The sequence below is a fragment of the Ursus americanus genome, chromosome 10, assembly GCF_024610735.1.
Source record: "Ursus americanus isolate L20-20 chromosome 10, mUrsAme1.1.p, whole genome shotgun sequence".
NCBI lineage: Eukaryota > Metazoa > Chordata > Mammalia > Carnivora > Ursidae > Ursus > Ursus americanus.
Window position 1 is genome coordinate 2,635,748 of NC_142136.1, and position 24,046 is coordinate 2,659,793.

Sequence of the window (24,046 nt, forward strand, 5' to 3'; positions counted from 1 at the left end):
GGATCTGCCCCGGGGCGCCCCCTCAGCTGCAAGGGGCAGCTCTGTGGCTGACCTCTCGGGCGCCCCCTGCTGTCCGAGGGAAAGTGGCGCACCCCGAGGGTGGGTGACGCACTTGTCACAGCCCCCCCGGCGCCTGGGACTCTGGAGTCCCAAGATCCAGGCCCCCAGCCGTGCGCACAGTGGGAGGCTGTGCTTCCTGGGCCCGTGGTTCAGTGACACCGAAACTTTCAAGGGGGGACAGCCGTGACTCCTGGAGGGGAGCGGCTTCTCTCCCCCTGCATGTTTCCAGCTGAACAGATGAGGTCATCACCAGTGACTATGGAGTACGACGGTCTCACGTTTCTGCTTGGATACACCCAACTGTCCGAAATCCTTTAGAAGGGGCGATTTAGCCAGTCCAGGGTACCCACGTGGCTGGGAGGAAAGCCACGGGAGACCAAATTCTAGATCAGCAACGAGCCCCGAGAAGCCAGCAGACGAGGGCCTGTTTCTGACTCTGCTAGACTGATTTCCCCGTCCACCCTGGAGATGTTTCTAGACAAAGAAGCGACTTGGCAACCTCTGACTGGCCAACCACAGAGACACACTCTTTCCCCCCTGGGACCATCCCTAGGAGAACGAGGGGCTCCTGGCAGGTGAAGCAGGGAGGGGTCCCCCGACATAAAATCCCCAGGAGGGAGGCACCTGTCCCAGAGGCATACGGGCAGGGATGTCAGCCTTGGACTTGAGGGACCCTCAGACCAGAGCAGTGAGTGCTGTTGACACGAGGCCCCCAGGCCCATGCATGCTGCTCGCTCCTGGGATGGGCCTGACGCCCCCTGCCCTCCTGCTAAGCCCTTCCCCGTTTACAAGACGCGCTGGTCACTGCGTCATTTGCTTCCTGTCCTCTGATGTCCCTTCCAGGCACAGAGAGCTTTCCTGACTTTGTCTTCGGCTTTATTCTAAGAAACAGTTCCAGCGTCTTGTTTGCACACGGGCTAGAAGACGTCGAACTACTCCCTGAAACGTGACTCAGCCACACAAGCAGGGGTGTGCTCGGCGAGCCAGCGCCTGAGTGAGCCGCACGCAGGGCTCAGGGGTGCCGCGGGGACCAAGGGGCGGGAACGACGCACGTACCTGGTGCTCCAGCGACGCCCCGCTCCCCCTTCAGGCCCGGGCTTCCCAGCAGGTCTATAGTGTCTCCAATGTCACCTGCAGCGGGCGGAAAAGACGCTTGAGGACAGGCCTTCCTATTGGCAGGTGGTTAGTTTTGCAACTTTGTTGTGTTACATCCCTAATAAGAATAATTTGCTTCGAAATTCCTAACGGCGTCTTGGGTCTGACCGCCACACCTGCCCGGAACGCTCTGGATGGGGGATGCCCTACAGTCACGTCCGAGCGATACTCACCGAAGTCTCCGGTGGGGCCAACCTCGCCGTACAGGCCTGCTCTCCCCGGAGCTCCCTTGTCACCCTAGAGCAAGGTCAGACGTGAAAACACGTCAGAAGGTTGTTGGAGAAGCAAGTCTGTAATTCTGGAGGGTTTAGCATGTCCAGCTATTCGGCTAAAACCAGCACTCAGGGTTTGTTATCTGATCAATTTGTAGCAAAGCCCTCGAGTTTTTCTGCATAACAGCGGTTCCTACTGGACCTTGACACCCTACTGACACTGAGAACAGAGATGATGGATGTCGCGGTCACAACGGTGGTGGTGACACGCACGGATGACTGTGTCCCACCCCACCCGGCTATGCACGGGCGACCGTGCTGGGTCCTGTCTCAAGAGCGTCACTTAAACTTCACGACAACCCTATGAAGTAGGTACTATGTGTCCCTTTTGACAGATGAGCAAGTTGAGGCACAGAGAGGCTAAGTGACTTGCCCGAGGTCACTCAGCTGGGAAGCGGCAGAACAGGGATCGGACGTGGGTGGCCAGATTCCCGAGCTTGCGCTGATATCTCACGGCCGTGCACCCCGTCTGTGGACGCTCAGACTTCCCGAAATGAGGTTGGTCGCTGAGAATGACACCGGAATGGCGTCCGCGTGGCTCTGTGACCATGGAGAGCACGGTTCCCCCCACTGGTCTACACTGCAGCATGGGAGTGGGATTCCACACGCTGCCTTCTCCCGGCGCGGCTCACTCGAGTCTGAACCATGACCGCAGCTCTGCTCTGGGGGGAGCAGAGAGGCTGCGCCAGAGGCAGCGTCCCGGTACAGGGGACGCTCTGTCGTCTGCTCTTACGGCTTCCACTCCGGACGAGGAGCACACGTCCCTCTGGCGTGCTCACCCCCACGGCTCCACGAACTTCCCTCGTGTGCCTCCCAGATAGACACCGAACATTTTCAGCGCTCCAGAAAGTTCTCTCGTGCCCTTCCTAGCCCTAATCCTGCCTGAGGTAGCGCTCTCTGACTGACCTCTGTCACAGTCTCGTCGGCTCTTGACCTTGACACACACGGGGTTGCCTCGTTTGTGGGAGTCTGTGAGTCACTTGTACGGTTGCCTTTCTCAGGAACGCATGACCGCGCGTGCCAGCTCCCTGTCGGCCTGGGCCACGTCTCCGTGCTCGTCCTCCTGTTGGTGGGCACTGGGGCTCGCCCAGTTTTGGCGACTGGCGACAACGCTGCTGGGAACGTTGCCGTCCGAGTCTTTCGGTAGACGTATGCGTCCTATTTTAAGTGACCCGCTAGCCTCACACACGATCCCATGAGCTACAGAGCCTGGGGGTGACGGGAGGGAGACCGCTGAGGGATGCAGAGGCATCACGAACGTCGACGGGGGCTGGACGCGGGCCACACGCGCTGCTACTGAATGTTTACAGCAGGGCGGCCAGGCCTTCCGATCCGCCCAACGCGTGCTCACCCCGCCGTGAATCCTGGAGATGGATGGGTCCGTCGTGCTGAGCACGGTGAGCGTATAGTGGCTTTTCACAGGGGAGGAGAAGAGAATTCCAGGCAGCACAGTCGATGGGGAGCCACTGTGCCATGGTACGCACACCATGTCCAGGGCACTCAGCAAAACTGCAGGGTGGCCGTCGCCCACGCTTCGCAGAAGTGGAGGCCGGTGTGGAGAGACCCGAGCCCCACCTGGGGTCAGGGTGCATCCCTGTCACCATGGCAACATGGCGCCTGGCCCACGGCAAGTGCTCAGAGCACAGCCGCGCAGTGAAGGAACGCGTGAATGGTGGGCCGGGATGCCGTCCACACTATGACCCAGGAATGGGGCCTCAGTCCTGATGTCACGCACGCTCAAGTTCAGAGTTTGGACGGCGAAACATTCAAGCGTAGCTTTCTCAAGGCCCCCATGAAAAAGTGTGGACGTTGGCTTCATCCAACAGCAGCTCACGAAAAGGCCAGCTGGGGCGTGGGTGGTACGCAAATCACCAGTGGTGGCGTGAGCACCGCGTGTCCTCACGTGACCTGGGGACCCGGGACAGCCTGAGCCCTAACTCTGAAGCTGGCCCTGGACCACTCATACCCCCAACAGATGCTGGACCATAGTGCTCTGCTCAGGAACGGAGGGGAGACGAGCGACACAGGGAGACGTGGAGTGAGAGATGCCCACTTACCCTACTTCCTGTGAACCCGGGAAACCCTATGATTCCGGGGGGGCCGGGCACACCAGGGAATCCTGGTAAACCGGGCACGCCGGGAACGCCGATGTCTCCTTTGATTCCTTTGATGTGTCCTGGCTTCCCTGGCAACCCGGGGACTCCCGACAGCCCGGGGATCCCTGGCATTCCGGGAACACCTGCGGGAGGACCCCAAGTGTGAGTCGCCACTGGTGGGGCGGGAGCGCCTCACCCCCATGGGGGATGCGGCAGCTGCCCCCCCAGGCATGCGGCTTTGCAGTCCCGACGGCTGCACATCTTAAACCGGGAAAGGGAGGCAGAGAACCCACGGGCCGCCTGGTTGAGATGTCGGGGTCAGAGGAGCTGGAACACAGAGGGGCCTGTCTCGGGTGGAAGGGCGTCTGGTGCAGAAGCTGCTGGTCCTCGGGCTGAGAGGGGCGGGCAGGGGGGGCGTGGCGACGCTCACCTTTCAGGCCCAGGTATCCTTTCAACCCCATAGGCCCTTCATCTCCTTTCTCTCCTTTGATGTCTTTCATTCCTGGCAGGATGATGGGCGGTGGTCCTGGGGGTCCGGGGTCCCCACGACTGCCTGCAAGGGAACAGAACGCAGTCTGTCTCTTGGCCTCCGGGCAGGTGGAGGGGCATGGGAGGAGGCCCCCCAGCCGCGGCTGTCCCTGCCAGAGAGTCTGGAGGGGCGCTGAGCTCCGGGGCAGCACATCCCCGCCAGTTCCGACTGGGCCTGAGGGGGGGACAAGGGTCTCCGAGAGAGGCCGAGGCCGATACAAACGCCTGGCTTCTCCCATGGCCCCTTCTCCACGCGAGCTGAGTGCAGACCCGCGCCCCCAGCCACTGTCGAACTTTAGGACACCGTCGTCACCCTGGAAAGGAGCCCTGTGCCCATCAGCAGTCACCCCAACTGACATCATGGCAAAACGCGCTCGAGTTTCACCCACGCTCTAGCACGTTTCAGACCCCGGTCCTTCCTTCCTGGTCAGCGTTCGGTCGTGTGACGGCCGCACGTGTTGCTCCCCCACGAGGGACAGTCAGGCTGTTTCTGGTTTTGGCAGTTACAAACAACGCTGCCACGAACGTTCGCACACAGAACATGCCTTCACGCTCTGGGGCGTCGACCCGGACAGGCGCGTGCTGCGTTCCTGTGTTTACCCTTCCAGCAAACCGCCGGGCTGTTTTCCACGCCGGCTGCACGTTTCACGTGCCCACCAGCAGCGTGTGCCGAGCACGCCCGCGTTAACACTACCAGTTATTATGTTTTCAGAGGCCATGGTGATACTTTCAGAACACGGGTGTTTGCACAAAAGTCATGAAAATGTGGCTTGTTGCAACACACTTTCTGGACAAGGAGCCTCACGCCTGGGGCCTTGAGATGCCTGCCCACGCAAGGGCTTGAGCTGGCCTCGCATCGGTGGGTCACAACTTCTTCGGCGTGGCACTGCGCCCTTCCGCCTGGCACCGTGTCCCCGTTTGTCAGACAGCGCTCCCCTCCTTTAAGATTTACCTTCTGCTTTCCCCCTGGCTTCACCTGACCTCACGCTCCCCATGAAGAGTCGTGCTGGGAGGGTTCTTACGACCTGTTATGACGTCCTTAACGTAGCTGCCACTTTTGTTCTTAAGAGTTTCTTCTGTATAAACTCAGCAGGTCATGGGGTGTGACGTGCAGTCCAGTGAGGACACTTAACACTGAACTACATATCTCGGTGTTCCTACGACTGCAGATCTGGAAAGTTCTCATCATCAGGACCAAGTTCAGTGACTCTGGGTGGTGACGGGTGTCAACTAGACTTACGTGGTGACCATTTCGCCGTACGTACAAACACCGCACCTCATGTCATCACCTGAAACTGTGGTTGTCTTTAATTATACCTCGATAAAAACTTCGGTTGAATACAAAAAAAAAAGTTTCCTTGGGTTGGATTTTTCCCTCTTGACGCTGCCAGTGGGTTGAGGCCGGGATAAAGTCTTTTAATTTTTGTTAGTGTCCTTCTTTTCTAATTGTGCCTAGCTTTTGGGTTCCTGGAAGATTCGTTTTAAGCATGCTACGCCCCACAAAAGTGAGTCCCAACCCTGTCAGAAAGACATTTCAAGAGGTGGACATACCTTTCACACCCGGCTCCCCAGCCAGACCCTTCAGTCCTGGAATTCCAAAAAATCCGGCCTCTCCTTTGTTTCCCGGAAGCCCGGATCTTCCTCTGAGCCCAACCATGCCTTGGAAACCATCCATCCCGGGTGAGCCTCTCCCGCCTTCAGAGGGACGAGAAAAGGGCCGGGTTAGCCATGGGTAAACACACGGGATACTTCAGTCTTGCTCGTCTACGACATTCCTGCAGAGTGACTCATGGAAGAAGCTGAGATTCCTACCCTAAAATAGCGATTTCCGGGACATCATTCCTAAGGGGCTTGTCTGCTGACCTGCGAGCACACTGAGATACACAGAGTCCGCCCGGCTGCCGCCTGGCCATGGGGCAAATGTACGGAGGTCGTAGGAAAGACACAAGGAACACGGATGGTACCCTATGTCCGTGGCCGCTGGGGAGAGGTTGCGACAGGTCGTTAACCCTGCGCCCAGCGTGGGGATCCCACAGAGGACCCCTGGAGAGCCAGATCACCGTGTGGCCCGAGAGTCAAGGGCCAGAGGGCTCCCCTTCTAGGAGAACTGGCCTCAGTTTGTGTGCAAATAAACCTAGCCCAGGGACCCCATGGTTTCCTTGGTTTTGGTTTTGTAATAACCAACCAGCCTCTGGATCTGACCCCAGTGTCCTGAGACGCCTCTCCACAGACGTCCCACGTGGAGACCGAGTCCTGCTCCCTGGCTCTCGGTACATGAGTACCTCGGCGTTTTGGGGCAGGTCAGTCACACCCAGCTGAGTAGCACTGGCTCATTCCCCCAGGTGGACGCCTCCCGGGGGCCCCAGCCGGCTGGTGAGTGGGGCTCGCCTCTCCGAGTCCCAGTGTAACCCAGTGCCCGCCTCAGGGAGCGCCCCGTGCGCCCACCGTTACCTTTCTCCCCAGGGACACCAGGCATTCCGCTCATTCCTTTAACCCCAGGACTTCCTGGGGGGCCTCTCTCCCCCAGCAAACCAGGGTCACCTCTATCGCCGGAGAGACCCTTCATGCCCACAGGGCCAGGGACACCTGTGTCCCCTGGGTCCCCTCTGTCTCCAGGCAGACCTGAAAAGCAGGGGAGGAGGGAAGTAGAAAAAGATGAACAAAGTTAGAAGAGCTCGATGCTCCCGGGCCTGTCACCCTGGACGGTGCCCAAGGGATGTCTGTACCCCAGCCTCTGCGTGGGGGGCTCCAGTGGGCAAACGGCCTATGGCTTCATCTTCATGCCTCCTGTCTCCACCCACCTGCCCCTGAAGGAAGCCCCTTCCGACCCTCCCCAATTCTATCACTTTCAGAAAATAAGTCATTCCTTCTTCTGAGAACAGAGCAGTGATTTTGAAGTTCCGCAGTAGAAATTTCATTTTTTCCTACTGAAATCTTACCTGGAACCCAACATACAACAGGTATGAAGGATGAATGGGTTTCTTGGTGGTTTGATTTCTTTTTTTTTTTTTTAATATTTTATTTATTCATTTGACAGAGATAGAGACAGCCAGCGAGAGAGGGAACACAAGCAGGGGGAGTGGGAGAGGAAGAAGCAGGCTCCCTGCAGAAGAGCCCGATGTGGGGCTCGATCCCAGAACTCCAGGATCACGCCCTGAGCCGAAGGCAGACACTTAACGACTGAGCCACCCAGGCGCCCCTCGGTGGTTTGATTTCTTGTTTGGAAAATACATGACCTGTTTTTGGAACCTGTTACAGGCTGCGCTGTGTCCTCCCCCTGGAATCCTAAAGCCCCAATCCCTTGGACTGTGAGTGCCTTTGAAGACAGTGCCTTTAAAGAGGTAATTACAGAGAAACAGGCCCTAATCAGTTGTGACCGGTGTCCGTGTAAGAAGAGATCTGGACCTGGACACACGCAGGGGGACGTGAGACGTCCGGCCTCAAGGTCCGCGCAAGTATAAATGTTGTTTAAGCTGCTCAGTGTGGGGTTCTTTTGGAACCCCTACAGCTCTGGGAAGGGGTGCCCTGGAGCCCAGTCTGAGAACTCCCTGGAGGAGAGTGGTGCTGGTTCACTTGCCAGTACACGTGAGGCCCCGACCCCTTTGGGGAGGGGGGGATCCTTACCTCCGTAACCGGGGGCACCTGGCAGCCCAAAGGGCCCCTCCCGGCCGGGAGCTCCTGGGAATCCGTGCTGTCCTGGCGGCCCGGGCAGGCCTGGCTGGCCCGAGGGTCCTGGGAAGCCCGGCTGGCCCTTCAGGCCTGGCATTCCCGGCATGCCCTGGCTTCCTGCGGGATCAAGACAAGCGCCGTGAGGCTGAGCCCACGCCTGCAGACAGCAGCTCCACCTCGCAGACTTCCGCTCTACAAACTGTCCCGGAGAAACCCGGAGAAGGCACACAGCCCAAGGGATAAGCTCACAGTGACCCCGGCGGTCCCCCAGACGCACGGCTCACGGCTGCATTCTCTTCGGGCTGGCTGCTAGCCACGCAAACGCACCGAGCAACACACACTGGCGGACCTGACGCCAAGCTGTGAGTGTGAGTTCTGGGTTTTTTTTACTCGACGTTATATTTTGAGCATTTTGCCACATTTAAAAATATTCTTTACTGTAAAAGGGCTATGTGCGTAGCAGGACCGCGTCACGGGGCCACACTCAGGCCCGCCTGTCTCTGCTCTTGCAGACAGTGCCTCGAGGGAGCGCTTGGGACCACAGATCCGTGCCTGGGTTAGAGGCTGTTTCTTCGGGAAGGTGTCCTGGAAACCGACTTTGTGGGTCAGACCCACACTCACGTGGGCTGCGGCCGTGCACTCCCGCGTCTGCACCCGCTGGTCCTCCATGGGCTCTCCCTGCCCGGAGAGACGGGAGCCCGGCAGGCAGGGACAGGAAAGCATCCCATCAGCAGCGACACTCGCAGGGTACGGTGTGAGGACATTCCTTTCCTCTCGTGTTGGATTTTTAATGAAATTTTTGTTCTTTGCTACTATTTTCCTTTGGGGATATTGATGCTTTTTTCCTAGATTTTAGTATTCCTCGTATACATTGACTGATTTTCTCCACAGCTATTGTAAAGTTTACTTTGCTGCCCACAATTTCATTTGTTTTGACATGAAGATTAGCATTCGTATGCAAATTTTATACACTCTGTGTGTGAGCATGCGGTTCCTTCCCTCGCTTTTATGTTTAGAATTTCCTGCCCTACCCACTGGTCACATGAGTACATATTTTCTTCTAGGTTTTTTTTTTTTTTTTTCAGACACTAAGTCCCTGGGCCTTTCTTCTTGGACTTTAAAGTTCACTAAGTTCCTCCAGTTAATGCCAGTAGGAGGGGCGATGCCCATTTCACAGGGCTTCTTCAATGACCTTCAGGCGCACCTGCTCATTGAGCCCACGACCGTCCTATGGAGTGTGCAGGCTGACCTGAGTGGAGGGGCGGACAAGTCAGGGGACGGAAGGGAGGGGCATTAACAAAAGGGACCAAGTCAGTCAGTGTTGGACCAACCCAGAATCTGACGTGCAGGCGTGTGTCCCAGTTGTCTGATACGTGGACAGAATGGGGGAGAAAGTCTGCAAAGAGCAGGAGCGGATTCGAAGCCTGCAAAGAGATTCTCCGAGATGGACGGACGCATGTCCTCACGTCCTCCTGTCTTACTACGGGAAATGAGGGCACTTTTACGGCTCAGCGTCTGCGCCTGGAGTTAACAGCTCCAGCCTGAGTGCAGTGCTCGTGGTGCCGATGGTCTTGGACAGCAGGCGGTTTGGAAGTGGGCAAGTCTGGGGTCATCCTGCCGCAAACCGTGCTCCTCCGTGAGGATGGGCAGATAGCTTCACACCGAGAGCCCTCCAGGCCGGTGAGCTGAGGGTTCACGGGGGCGGAGGCTGTCGGGTCGCTGCGTCCGAGCCCGGGTTCTGGAGCGCCTCCTTCACAGCAGTGGGACGTGGCTGGGACGGGCTGCAAACGAAGGCTGTGCATGACCACGGCTACTTCAGCGGCCGCCTTAGGAAAATCTGGCCTGGGTGCCTTGCTCCCCAGCTCTCGTGACATCAGAACTCAGTGTTTTAAGTCCATTTCCATTTCTAGAACATCTGCTAAAAAAGGAACACCTACAAAAGATCTGCTTCCTTCCACAAAGTAACCGTAACTGGTGTACCTGGGCCCCCGCTGCATACGGAGGTTCTTTCCCAACACGGGGCACACTGGGGCACCTGTGCACCAGGCCCACGTGGCCGAGCGAGACCGCCTGCCCGCTGCGCCACTGCCCGGGCCGGTGGGACCCCCGCGGAAACAGGTTCTCCAAGCTTCCGTGCTCTGGAGTCAGAACTTTCACTTAACAGACAGTCTGCGTAAGTAAGCAAGTCACCGAGGGGACACGGATGGCGGGAAACCTCCACAGGCCTGAACGTCAAGCTGTGGCCATTTGTCCTTCTGCTCAAACATCGTGAAGTCTGTGGGAAATACTTATGTTTAAAAACACCCATCAGAAGGGCCCTCTGTGAAGAGCCTGGGCGGTCTGTGCGGTGCCAGGGTGGTCAGCCGGCCAGCCTCCGCTGGGTGACGCCCGCCGCCCCGTAACCGACCGGGAGGCCGCCGTGTCGGCGAGGACAGACCCGGACGTCCCGGCAGGGGTCCCCACTGCTGTGTGACTTTACCCACAGGCCTATGTGCCTGCTTGATGTGTGTGCGTGTAAGAGGATGAGTGTGGACGTGATTGTGTGTGCGAGAGTGTGTGGGCACACGTGTGGGTGCCGGGGCTGAGCAGAAATGTGTGTGTGCGTGTAAGCATGTGGATGTACATGCATGAGTGTGTGGATGCACGATCGTGTGTGCACGCCTGTGTGTGTGTGAATCGTGCACGGGTGTGAGCACCTGTGTGTGCGCTCTGGCCCTCAGGCTCCTCCTTCTTTGGGCTCCCCGGTGAAGCCCGGCACCCGTGCTGGGGCTTCTCCTGTTCAGTTGACAGTGGGGATGTGATCAACATGGGACCCCCGCCCCGTCTTCCCGTCCCCGCCCCAGCCTCAGGCCTTGGAAACGGACAGGCTCCTCCGAGAAGCCACTGGCGCTCCGGAGCCTGGTGAGTTCACCTGCCTGTCGAGAACCAGGCTTCATCCGCCCTCGTGTTCTGAGCCTGACGGCACTGGAGGGACGGGACGCCTGCTTCCTGCGGTGCAGCGGACGCCCCTGTCCTCCCGGGCACGGGAGCGGGCACTGCCGGCCATGCCGCCGGCAAAGAGTTGATTCCTAAAGCCACGCTCTTCCTGCATCTCCGCAGCCGATCGGGAACGCCAAGGGTCTGGCGGTCTCCCGCGTGCCGCACCGAACGTAAATGCTTGCTCTTCGGTGACTCCTCCCGTCTCCCGCAGACCGAGGGCATTTGGGGTTCTGAGGCCAGTTCTGCACAAACTGGATTCACACAGCCATCGGATGCCCGTCCACTCGTCACACGACTTCGTTACACGTACACTGATGGTACCGCCGGCGTTCAAATGTCTCACACCAGTTTTCACGCCGGCCAGCTAAGCTGTGCCCCATGTCCTGTCTTCTGCCGCGCCCTCTTCCGAAGCGCGGCCTCTTCTCTTCACACCAGCAGCACACATTCTGCAGAAAGCGCCGCCCCCCCCTGCCCCCACCCCGGCTCACACCCAGCTTGAGGACAGACGCCGAGCATCGTTAGTCTGTACTTGTATCGTTAGTCTGTACTTGTGAAAGCCTCAGACGCCATCCCGTCCTGCCCGTGGCACGTAAACCCCAGGTGGTGGTTATTGTCCCAAAATATTCTAAAGGGACACTGGGCCTCAGTGTGGGGACGAAAAAGCAACCACATAGTCCATGCCGCCTGGGACTTTTCATCACATCCCGGGAGGGTTTCGGACCCACCCTCGGGTGCCACAGTGCCGTGGGATGAGGCTCCCAGCCCACCGCGAGGACTTACCCCTGAATCCAGGCGGGCCTCTCTCTCCCGGAGGGCCTTTGACCCCGGGGTGTCCAGGTAGTCCAGCATCTCCCCGGGGCCCGGGCTGGGCTCCCAGAACTTCTCCGGGAAGGCCTCTGTCCCCTGGGGGCCCGACGGGGCCTGGCAGACCAGTGGGACCCGGGTGTCCATCCGTGCCAGGAAGGCCCGCTGCTCCTTTGGATCCTCGGGGCCCCACGAACCCTGAAAGGAAGCATGGGTTGTCCCCACAACTGCAGGTTAGCGTCGCGGTGGGCCAGGAAAGGTATCAGAAAGAGGCTCCAAACGGCGCGGTGCAGTCAGGGCCACAGCTCAAGCCCCGGCCCGGTTTCCCACCCCAGGACCACCGCCTTCTGCCCCGCTCCCCCGTCTGGCCCCCGTCCGGCCCCCTGCCGCAGCTCAAGCCCCGGCCCAGTTTCCCACCCCAGGACCACTGTCTTCTGCCCCGCTCCCCCGTCCGGCCCCCCATGTAGCCCAAGTGGAGAAGGCCTTTAGAACCATCTGCTTGGACCTGAATCTTCAGAACTCATGGGCTCCCTTGTTGTACAAAGAGTCCCCAAAGAATAGCTTCCCGGGACCTTCCAAGTTATGTGTGCAAGTGAGGACAGATTTTTCTCCAGTTCCAGGAAAAAGGTGTATGCTCTGTTAGCAGCCGACGGCTTCTATAATTCTCGGCCATGTCAAATGTAGGTGAACGCTTGCTCAGAGGAGCGTGAGCTCAAGAGCGAGCAGCCAGTGCGGGGCAAGGTGGGCCACGGGCACTGCGAGTGACCAGCACATGGGAGTTGACGACCCGAGGCCTCTGAGCCTTTGGTGATAGTCTCAGAAGACGACAGCGTTTTGTTGCCCTCAGAATGTTCCACGTCAACCACAGAACATCGTTCTGGACACCTGTCTCTTTTGTCCTGTAGGAGCTGGAGGGATCTTATGCAAAACTCCAGCATGACAACAGTGATGCAAAGGTGGAGAATTTTAAATTTCCCAACCAAAGAACAAAGCTGTCATCAAGCACGAGGTGACAGTTTCTAAGTGTCCTAAGACAAGAGAGCTGGGGCACCCACGTCCCACACAGTCAGCTCCTGAACCTGTGGGGGTCCAACCCTGCCTTACCTGGGGGTCCCGGGAACCCTTCACGACCTGGGTCTCCGGGGAGACCCTTGAGCCCTGGTGCTCCATCAGCGCCCGAGAGTCCTGGTATCCCTTGCAGGCCCTTGGCACCTAAACAAAGAAAGCAGGACACACGTCAGAGCCCCATGAGCAAACCCCAGCAGCGAATGTGTGGGAGACGGTCAGGCCCAGCAGCCGACTTCATGAGGTCCCTGTGACCCTGGGAAACGATGAGGCCGGGGGGCATGTCAATGGAAAGGACACTTCTGATGGCTGGCCATGCCTACTGCCAACCCCACCGGCCCGCAGCTGCGTCCATCTACGCCCTACCCAGAATGCACTGGTAGGAGCATTCCCTCCAGACTTCGCCCCATCCTTCACCCAGAGTTGGTCCACCCAGATCTGAGAAATGGTCACTTGTGGTACTTAGAATGAATGCTTTAGACGGAACAGCAGACGAAACCTCACACCAGCTAAATGAACGAATTCTTTACTATTGGACGTCTTTTATCTGAACCTTTTCATACGGGAAGCAAACTCTAGGTATTTTTTCCCAGTGTCTCTGTGTCTGTCTCGTCTGAGGCTCAGAGATTCCCTCCATCTGAGGCTGTCACGGGAGGAGGGAAAGGCTGCTTCCCTACACAAGTGACCACGGTCTGCGGCCGCGGGCCACGGTGGCGGAATGCAGCAACGTCCGGGGCGGGGAGGAGCTTGGGGCAGCAGGAAGAAGAGCCAAGAGGGAGAGGGACAGTGAAGACACAGAGGAGGTGGGAGACGCCTCCCGCTTACCTGTGGGGCCCGGGGGTCCCTGCAGGCCTGGTGATCCCTTGGGCCCTCCGACGCAACCTGGGAAGAGAGGAGAAGAGATGAGCTGGGGCAGTCTCCCACCAACTCTCATGGCTTCGCGGGTTGCCAAGGGCAGAAGCGGCCGCCGTGAAAAACGGCTACCGTTTTATGATCGGAGTCATTGAATGATTTAATTAATCTTGATTCCAGTGTCAGTAAAAGTCTAATTTCTTGGTGCAACGATCAGAATACTAGTATAAGTGCCGGAGAAGTCAGGCCCGTCAAATGCACCAGGCGCCGTGCTGGCGGTGCCTTATCCGCGCGCTGAGGGCCGTCGCCCGGGCACAACTGAGCTACGCTGGTCCAACCTAGTCTGCCAACGGGACTGCCTTTCTCTCCTCTGGAGATGGGCCCTGTCGATGGAGGCAGCTGCGGTCGCCAAAGGAATTCTTTGACTCTCCTGTGTGACTCGGAATCCTTTCGGAATTGGCCGCGGCGCTGAGCTGCTTTGAGCCGTGAGAAATGGAACCGGGCTGCAGCCACTTCCGGTTAGTGTGGCCGAGGGCAGTGGCATCACGGCGGGGAGGGTATTCTGTCGTCTGGCCTCTGTCTGAGACACCCTTCTTCAAGCTGTGCTTTGTCTGTCTGCCTGGAATGTGGCCCCCTCTGCCGCACTAGGGGTCCCTGGGGTGCAAACGGGGCAGCCCAGGTCGTCAGGGTAAAGGAAGTGGAGGTCTCCAGGGGCACCGGCTCCGGCCTGCAGAGTCTCACGTTCAGGGGCCTCCCACCCGCTCTCGGAAGGCTCCGCCGAGTGCCCGCTCTGGACCCTCCCCTGAGTGCCTGATCTGTGCCCACACGCCCTCCCCGACCTCATGCAGGGGGCCCGCAGATCCTGATGCCACTTCTCCAACCCGACCTGGACCCTGAGGGTCACACCCAAACTTTCAGCGGCCGCTGGCGACCTGCTGCATGCACATGCTTCCCACTGGGGTTCCTCAGCGCACCCTCAGTGCTGGCGGCTCAGCCTCCGATGGAGTCTCTCCTGTCCACTTTGCCACCTCGGGCCTGGGCTTGGGATCACCACAGGACCCCTTCTGATCTGTCGGCCCCGGTTCTTTCTAGCATTATTCATCGCTCGACCCAATTCTCTTGACAGGTATCGGACCCCCCCCCTCGTACAATCCACACACACACACACAGATGAACACATGCATAGATTTCAGTGTGACGGTACTTCTCTGCTGAGCTCTTACCAGTGCTGCAGCGTGATGCCGCGCCCTGGTGGGAGCCGCGGTAACACCACGCTTCACCGCGCCTGCCTTGCCTTCGGTTAGGAGCTGAGGCAGAGGCCCTGCGAGCTCCGAGCTTCGCACGCATCTGCATTTCCTACCGCGGGAGCTCACGGCCATTGCTGAGCAGTCACGTTCCTTATAACCCGAACCTCTGAACTTTCCCTAAAGCGTCCTGGTCTTCACTACAGTACCTGGCTGCACGACCTCCTGTCCGTCACCTCCGATGGGCCTCTTCACACCTGTGTCACAGTCTGGGAACAAGACACATGCAGGAGTGAGGCGGCTGAGAGTCAGGACCTCCCCACGGGTGCGTGCTGGTGGGAGGCCGGGCTGGCGGGGAATCCAAGGCCCGTGTCTGAGCTTCTGTGCAGAGCCCCCATGACCCAGCACCCAGGGAGAGGCCCATCCGAGTGTGACCTGAGTCTGGTGGGCCTGGAAAGCCCCGCGGACAGGGTAATTTGAACACGCCAAGAACCGATGGCGTAACACGCATCCTCACGGGACCCCCAGGGAACGTACACATTGCCAAAGAAGGACAGCAGGTGTTGGGGCCAGTGTCCCATGACCGAAAGATAAGAGAGGGTTCCTTCGTACCTATTAGTCCGGGGGTGCCTGGGAGGCCAGGGGGACCGGGAAAGCCTGGTGGTCCAGGTAATCCGGCATCTCCGGGGAAACCACGCTGGCCCTTGGGGCCAGGCAGGCCCAGTCCTGGGGGTCCCCTTTCTCCTGGAACGCCCTTAGTGCCAGGTGCTCCTGGGTAACCTGAGTCCCCTGGGGGGCCTTTGATGCCATCACCCTGTGTGGAAATTCAGTTTATCTCTTAAAATACACATAAACCTTAAAGACATCCATATCCCAGTCCTCCTTCCCGTTCCCCCGTCGGTGTGACCAACACAGAGCAGAAGAATGGTGGACATTAACAGGCACCTGCCATCACGGTCTGACCAAGCACAGACATCAAGGCAGGATTTATATCAATCATGGTGACAGAATGGGAGACAGTCCCAGGAAGCACACACATCTGAGTGTTTGCTGTCCTCTCCCCCAGCCACTGGAGCCCTCCCCAGCTGCGGCCTTCATTCGCAGGAAGGTTCTGATGGGAGCAGTCAAGTGCAGGGTCGGAGTAATGGGAGCAGGAACACCTTGTTTCTACTGCTGTGATCGGACATTGGGACGTATGCACTATTCACAGGGACGATCCATTGTTAAAGGAAAGAAAGTCTTTGATTTGGACCAGAAAGAGCTGCGTGCTCACTGGAGTTAAGGAAATCAGACAGGATTGAAAAAGCAGGGGCTCCCTGTGGATGAAAACGCCCAGCAGGTGCAGAAGGAGGGGGCGATGGAGCGATGAGAGGGAGCTGTGGGCGCAGGGGTTAGGGCACTGAGGTCAGCAGAGGCAGCCCGCGGCCAGCTCTGTGCTGAGCTTATCTGAATGAGCGGTGCCCCAGCCATGGAGGCGAGTCCCAGCGCCGCTGCCCAACGCCCCCCGCCCCGGCCCGCCGTGCTCCTGAGCGTCCCCATCTCTCCGACCCTCCTGAGCTCCGGGCCCCGCGGAGACCCTAGGACCGCAGAGCGGGACCCGCGCTCGGTGCTGATGAGCCCTGGAGTGGCCAGCAGGCGCTGGCTCAGATGCGGCTGGAGGCAGCCACGTGCGAGTACGGTTGTGCCACACGGACTCTTTTTGAAAATGGTTTTCAGGGTTGTAACTAAAAAGCGACATTAGGTTACTAACAATCCAGGTGTTTTCCAAGAGCCCAAGAGAAGCGCTCTGAAAACCGAACAGTGCTGTAGTGGGACTGACCCACACGGAGGAGAGCAGGCCTGTCCTGGGAACGAGGCCCACGAGCCGGTGGGGAACTGCGGTGTGACGCCCTGACAAGGACGAGCTGGGGGTGGAACCGCGTTCCCCCAAGAAGCTGGCGTCTTGACCCTGGCCCGAGAATGTGGCGGCTCTGGACGCGGGGCCTGTGAGGGCCATCAGGGCAAGGGGAGGCTGGCGTCCCACAGGGAAGATTCGCGCACGGAGATGGGCGCACGCAGGGAAGGCGATGTGAAGATACAGGGAAGACAGCCTTCTACGAGCCGAGGGACACGGAGGCCCCGGAGCCGGGGGTAGAGCCCGCAGCGGGTTCCGCCTCGGGGCCTCGTTCCAGACTCCCGTCCTATGCTCCACGGGGAGGAGTCTCTGGCTACTCTATCCTGTACGCGCCCTCTGACCCCGGCTTCCAAGCCGCTCCCCTGCTTCCTCGCCAACAGGACTGCTGCTCGTTCCAACACCCCGGGAGGCGCTGGTGGCATTCACCGCAGGCTTCCTCGGGGTTAAGGCCCAGACCCATCAGGACCGGGGCAGCACTGGCCCCACCCTCGTGCTACTCACCGGAGGGCCTGGGAGGCCTGGGAACCCATCCAGCCCGTCGCGCCCGGGGACACCGTCGTCACCTTTCAGCCCCGGCACACCTGGGACCCCTGGCTGTCCTCTGTCACCTGGGAAAGGATGTGCCGTGTGAGCCACTCACACAAGAGCAGCCACAGGAGGACTGTGGGTCTGGGAACTGGCGGCCCCCAAAGACTGACCTTTGGTGGTGACTGCTCTGGAATCCCCCTTCGCCCCTTTGGGCCCGGGTGGTCCCACGTTGCCAGGGGCACCCTGTGGGAACAAACATATGATGTCTTCCTCCTTCACTCTGTGAAGGACACCTGGGAAGACGAGGAGTCTCCCTGTATACGACTTGGGAGCCCTCACCCGTTGTCAAGCCCAGTGCTGCCCCAACCAACTTCCTGCCTCTTGAGAGATGCTCCGTACCTGGCTGGCCATCAACCACAAACGGCCACTGAACATTGGAACGTAGCCAGTGGGGCTGCCTTTTAAATCTCAAATAATTACAATGTAATGGAAGTAGCAAACGTGGCTGGAGAGTGAAAACCAGAAGCTCGGGGCTCGGAGTGTGGTCCGCGGGCCAGCGGCACCGGCCCCTCCCGGAGGCCTGTCAGAAAGGCAGAACCTCAGGCCCTCCTCGCACTGGACCTGAATCTGTGTTTCAGCCAGCTCCCGAGGGTGCACGTACTCATGAACTTTTGGGAAGCAACGACCTAACACACACACAAGGTTGCTAGCCCTTGACTGCGCTATTTAGACTCTGAGCCGGTACTAAGCCTCCAAGTACGAAGGATGGGGATTTGTCTTCATTCCATATCGAGAGCAGCAGAGTCCTCCGTGGACAGCTTGTCTTCTAGACCGAAATTAAGGTTGGGGAAAAATCATCCTTTAGAGACAAGCTGAGTGCAGGGACACTCACATTTTAGGCTGTGAAATCTCGCATGGGTCTTTCAATGAGCAGAAATGAGCGGGTTAGCGGGTCAGGATATTAATATGTGTGATGTGCTCATTTTTGGCAAATCTTGGTTGTTATTTGCAAGAATATGGGAACTTTTAGTGTTGGTCTAATTAAATGGAATGTTCTGAAAAATTCCACAGATACTTGATTTATTGATTTAGTTCTTTGCAGACAAGGGCAGCATTCTTTCGGTGTGCGGGTGTGTGTCGCACGCGGACAGTGCTCAGTAGGCGGGCCCTGGGCAAACGGACGGACGGTGAGCTCATTTCCCGACTGACCCCCGACTTGAGACGCTCCTGCAGGCTCCGTTGGTACGAACGTCAGAGAACAGAAAGCCATCCCAGACATTCCTACTGAAGCACGGTTGCCAGACCCATAAACATATAATTAAATGCAAGACAACAAACACAATGCCGCAGGTCTTTGAAGAGAAATGCCGCGGGCACGTGCGTCATACAGGTGGGGGCCAGATTTTAGACATTCCAGGTGCACAAAATGGGGTCCATTTGGCTTCTAGGAAACAGTTGATCATTTTATAAACAACCAACGATCCCATCAGTTTTGCCCCTCGTAAGCTTGTAACTCTCACTACGTACGCGCTAAGACGGCTAGGATTTGGAGACAATATCATTTTTAAACCAGGATAAGACATTAGCGCCTACAATTTTTAGTTGGAGAAAACCGCTTGTGTTCTGAGCAGCCTCGCAGGCTCGGAGCGGAGGTCCTGTGCCCCGAAGCGATTAGGAGGGACCACCTTCCGTGCGGGCAGCTCCGTGGGGCTGCCCCCCTCCCCCAGCACCCGGTCACGGAGCCACATCGCTCTAACTGTCCTTGGCCTGGTGTCCTGAGCAATTTTTCCTCTATTGCTGAATCAGTAAAACAATACACTTTTCACTTTATAAATCTCTTGCAGCTCTTTTTCTAAGTAAAATAAATAAATAAATAAGTAAATAAGTAAATAAATAAATAACAAAGCATATTTTCTTTGCCTTTATCTGAACTTGGCTTTGAAATCATTGGTTAAAACCTCTCGCCAAAGAAAGATCTACAGATGCTCTTTTCATAGGCGTGAAATAAGGTCTGCTTAGTTGACACACGGGGACTCCACGGGTGGGGAAGTTCATACATTCCTAGAAATTCATGGTTTACTTGGAGGTCTCACTTCTTCTCTGGTTAAGGGAGACTTCATAAAATGCTTAATCGTTTCTGTAAATTTCAAAAGGTGAATGTTCAACAAGATGCCAGGTGTTTCGTTTTTTTTTTTTTTTTTTTTTTTTTTAGCTTCTTCTCCGTCGTTTTGTTTTTTGAGATCTAATTCATACACCGTAAAATTCACCACTTTGAAGCATACAGTTTGGTGCATTTTTAGTATCTTCACAAGATTGTGTAACCATCACTAATCTCTAATTGCAGAACAATTTCATCACTGCCCCCAAGAAGACCCCACGGCCATGACGTGCTCACTGCCCGTTCCCCCTCCGCCAGCCCCTGGAGACCCTGACCTGCCCTCTGTCTCTGGAGCCGCTCGTCCTGGACACTTCCTGTGGCATCATAAGACACCTGTTCTGTTGGGACGGTCTTCTTCCACTCCGCACTTTTTTAGGCTCAGCCACACTGCAGCAGGGGCCGAGCTCCTGCCCCTTCTAGGGCTGAACAATAGTCCACCACGTGGGGACACTGCCTTTGCTTATCTGTTCATCAACTGATGGACATTTATTTCTACTTCTGGGCTTTGAACAGCCGTGTACAAGTTTTGTGTGGACATGTGTTTCGGATTCTCTGAGGTGTCCACGGAGGGGTGGGCCTTGCGGGGCATATGGCAAGTCTCTGACCTTCTGAGGAAACCTCAAACCATTTTTCACAGCGGCTGTGCCGTTCATCTTCTTACCGGTAAACATTCTGAAGTTTCTTCTGGAGCGTGTGGCCTTTTTGAATGGAGCACTGGGTGCAGGAGCATTGCTGGTCTAAATCTATGTTCGTCTAATAACCAAAAGTTGTCAAGGACGTCCTATCAGCTTTAATAGAACTGGTGTCTCACCTTGAACCCCGGGAACCCGGGGATGCCGTGCTGGCCGGGGTCTCCTTGGCTCCCTTTCTTCCCTGGCTCCCCATTGATGCCAGGAAAGCCCTTGGGTCCTGGCAGCCCTGGGAGCCCCGTGATGAACTGATCACTCTCAGCACACTTACAGTCCCCAGAGTCACCTGCAACGTGAGGCAGAGGGAGAGACTCATTATTTCCTTGCCAAGCAGGCGCTAAACAGGGGACAGAAGTCCAGGGCGGTGGGGGCCAGACCGACGAGGAGGCACTCCGGGACCTTGTCTGCTCCCATGCCCGGTGGGGACTGTCTCCGAGATGGGGGGCAGGAGTTACTCCTTGGGATCCAGAATCCTGCCATGTTTCCCCAAGAGGCTAAATAACACACCATTTACTGAGGTGTGTGTGGAGCTGAGGAATGGGGGCCTCCCAGGTTGGGGGCTGGGGCGAGACAGGGTTCCAGGGTCTGGGGTAAAGGGGGAGCCCTGGAGAGGGTGCCTGGCTGGAGCTATGGGCTCAGAGGCCAAGATCTTGGGTGGGAGGAGGAACTCCTCGACCTCCCTTCTCTGTCTTGCTGTGCTGGGGTCCCGGGAGCCCACTGCTGGTGGCACAGAAGGCGACAGGAGGTGGCTCACGGGACGAGGGGTATACAGCTCTCCATGTCGTCTGCTTCCTGCGGTTGGCCCCGTCCATTGCAGGGCACCCACCCACACATCCCACATGTGCCACAAAGGTCAGGGGGCGCTGCTTGGGGCCCCCTGGGCTGGCCCTTCCCCAGGAAGGCAGCCCCCCAATTTAGCGTTATTTCTTTACTAGAAACTCCCTCTGCTTGTTCGACCAAACCTCTCCCACCAACTGGGGGTGAGCCGCTGGGCACTCTGCTCGGTCCTGCCCCCACCGGTGACTAGTCCCTAACTCAGGTGACGTGGGTAGGATGAGCTGCGATGACTGCTCTCCGGAACTCTGTAGCGCTTAGAGGAATCATCCGCTTCAGCCAAAGGAGTCACTGCTCCTCTATTCTGTCCCTAATGGGCTCTGCACCTCCCGAAAGTTCATTGATGAAGGGAAAGACAGAGATAGGAGAAAGGAGGGCCAGCGCAGGGCTGGGTGCTAGACAGCGCGGTGGGCGCCATGCACCTCAGCCCCGGGGTAACATCGTGGGACAAGGGAGTGGGTTCCCGTCCTTCCTCCAGCATTCCCGAGGACGCTCCTTACCTTTCCATCCTTTCTGTCCACGAGCCCCAGGGAAGCCAGAAGCCCCAGGGTAGCCCACCGTCCCTTCTGTTCCTTTAAGGCCGAAAAGGAAACCTAAGGAGAAAACCCACAGAGATGGCCCGTGAGTGCCGCACAGAGACCCCACCTCTCCCTGCACCCAGGGTTGGGAGGGTCACTGCCCAGATCTCCCAACAGAGGATGCAGCTCCATTCCGGGACACTCTTTTGTGGCCACAGCCCCCAGGGATGGGAGGCGATGCAGGAGCCCATGACTTCAGTTTTCCTGTTGAAGGCGAGAAGTAAAAATCTTTGCTTTTAAGAAACGTGGAGTCTGAAGAAAGGTTTTCACATTTCAGCCACGTATTTTACTCTATTTTTAAAAAATTTATTTTTTTAGTTTCTAAAGATTTTCTTTTTTACTAATTGTACTTTCTTGTTTTTAATCTTCCATATAGTTTGAAACTCTGAATAGCAAACACATGGTTCATAATAATTAAAAAAAGCAATTTTCCGGGTCCAAAAAGAATCTATGGGCATTTATAGATCGAGGGGACAAGCATCATCTTTACGCTGTTTCTGTGTAATCAACCACATATTTTATTTACGTCCTAAATACTCATATTCCAAGACCAACATAACTTTGGGTTCCCCAAAAGACCAAAAACCAAAACAAACCAAGATATGGAAATGACCTCGGTTCCCTATTGCTCCCCCCAGAGCAGCTGCACACGCGGTCCGTGTGGTTAACAAGACAACTTGGGACCATCCGACTCCAGCGTGCTCACCCACCCTCCTGACCCTCACCCCCAGTGACTAGGATCAGGGCCCCTCAGAAGTCCTGTTACGTCTCCAGGCTCCCATAATTCTGAGCCGGATACGGGGAAGCATAAGAAATACGCCCTCATGCCAGCAAATCTCTCCGCGTCTTCTCGACGGCAGCGCCACCTCGTGGTGGGTACGAGGCATCGTGCTCCCAGGAACCAGCACTGACGGGTGAGGATGAGAACCTCACTGAGTCTGTCCTCGCTGCCAAACCCCGTGGTGCTCACAGCCCCCGATCCAGAACCCGCAACACACTGAAACACCTGCTGCCATGTCCATCTCGTGGTACCGGGAGGGGGTCAGAGGAGCAAGAAAGAGGCCACTAAGGAAGCCACTGATTTTAAGGGCATTTGCTCTCTGCTTAGAAAAGCGACACCAGACTTTGAGGTCAGAATGCTCCTAAATAACTATATTTATGGAAAGGCGGCAGCGACTCCTGTCCCATGCCGTTCAGTTTCACCGCAGATTTAAGACGGTGTCTGTCATTCACGCCCTGGTGCATCCGACTTCGGTCCAGCACCTGGGCTAGCCCAGCAGCGTGCCAGGAGCCACGTATGGCTGGAGAGAAACTGCAGACCTTCGTGGTGCTTACACGTCGGATGTGGAGAGGAAGAGGGAGAGAGAGTGGCCGAGCGTGGGCAACAGGGACGGCGCCAGAGACAGGAGGAGTGTGTCCGCGAGCCCCTGAAGTAGGGGGGAAGCCAGTAATCGGAGGGGAGGTGAAGGGGCCATGCCAGGGGCGTGGATTTTATCCCAAGGGCAACAGGAAGCCATTAAACAGGTTTTTTGTTTGTTTGTTTTTTGTTTTTTTTTCTAAGTAGGTTCCATGTGGGGCTTGAACTCACAACTTTGAGATCATGACCGGAGCTGAGATCGAGTCAGACGTTTAACCAGCTGAGCCCCCCAGGCGCCCTGAAAGAGTTTTGAGGAGGGAAGTTACACAAATGTGCAGGTTAAAGGTCTACGAGCCACCTATGCAGAGCCGAGCGGACAGAGAACGAGAGGCTGCTCGTGAGCGGGCTGGCCACCCCGCAGATACACGCCACACACGGCGGTGGCTTCAGGGAGGGCGGGGGTGGCTGAGTGAAGAACAGCAGAGTCAAGAGGCAGAGGGGTCCCAGCTGCAGGCGAGCGAGGTGTCAGTGTGACGCTCAGGGCTGTAGCCCGAGCTCCCGGGTCTGTGGGGAGGGGCGAGGTCCAGCACAGGGCAGGTCGGGTCAGGGACCTGGGCGGCAGGAGACCCAGAGTTCCGTTTGGACACACAAAGTTCGAGATGTCTGTGAGATAAGTAGGGTGGCCACGGGCCGGGCCGACAGTCTGAGCATGTCTGGGGCTCAGTACAGACCTGGGCTGGAGATGCAGGGAGAGTGGGGAGAGCTTGAGCTTAAAGTGCCAGAAGCCGCGGGGTCCAGGCAGGTGGAGGGTACAGAGACAAGGGTCCAAGATTGAACTTCAAGGAGCTCTGTCGTCTCCCGGACGGTGCCGGAGGGACAAGGGAGGGCCAACCAAGGCGCCTCCAGGGGAATGGCCGTCGAGCTATGAGGGGAAGGACAGAGGGGCTCTGCGGAAGGCCAGCGTGGAAGGAGGGCAGCCGGCTCTATCCCGGGTCCGTGGAGCAGGATGGCGCCCCCAGCACGTGCGCTCGGGTCCCTGGCGACCAGGTCAAGGGCATTTAGGCCTCAGAGGACTTTGTGGGCTTTATTTTATGCGTCCAGGTTCTCCCGATGTCGTGAGAGGTTCAACAGCCAGGCAGGTACTCGATCACGGATATTTCAGGGATGTCGAATTTTAAGTTTGACCCAAAGACGGTCACTGTTGGCGAATCCAGTGGCCATCACCCTTGCTCTTTCTTATGTGCTTTAGCTAATAAACTAGTAATTTCACGCAAGTCCTACAGA

General features: G+C 57.3%; 1 protein-coding gene across 2 annotated transcripts in view; it reads right to left on the reverse strand.

Annotated features, from left to right (window-relative positions):
- Positions 1–24,046, reverse strand: part of COL4A2 (collagen type IV alpha 2 chain) — a 163,435-nt gene that overhangs the window by 12,272 nt on the left and 127,117 nt on the right. For both annotated transcript variants that reach the window (XM_045772972.2, XM_045772973.2), the window contains exons 21-36: positions 21,328–21,420; positions 20,116–20,279; positions 17,317–17,389; positions 17,120–17,226; positions 15,337–15,538; positions 14,934–14,993; positions 13,454–13,510; positions 12,668–12,775; positions 11,540–11,761; positions 7,736–7,897; positions 6,563–6,733; positions 5,663–5,806; positions 4,014–4,136; positions 3,545–3,726; positions 1,389–1,452; positions 1,117–1,191 (exon numbers count right to left, since the gene is read on the reverse strand). In XM_045772972.2, coding sequence (XP_045628928.2) covers positions 1,117–1,191; positions 1,389–1,452; positions 3,545–3,726; positions 4,014–4,136; positions 5,663–5,806; positions 6,563–6,733; positions 7,736–7,897; positions 11,540–11,761; positions 12,668–12,775; positions 13,454–13,510; positions 14,934–14,993; positions 15,337–15,538; positions 17,120–17,226; positions 17,317–17,389; positions 20,116–20,279; positions 21,328–21,420 — 2,007 coding nt within the window. The remainder of the gene's footprint in view (positions 1–1,116; positions 1,192–1,388; positions 1,453–3,544; positions 3,727–4,013; positions 4,137–5,662; positions 5,807–6,562; positions 6,734–7,735; positions 7,898–11,539; positions 11,762–12,667; positions 12,776–13,453; positions 13,511–14,933; positions 14,994–15,336; positions 15,539–17,119; positions 17,227–17,316; positions 17,390–20,115; positions 20,280–21,327; positions 21,421–24,046) is intronic.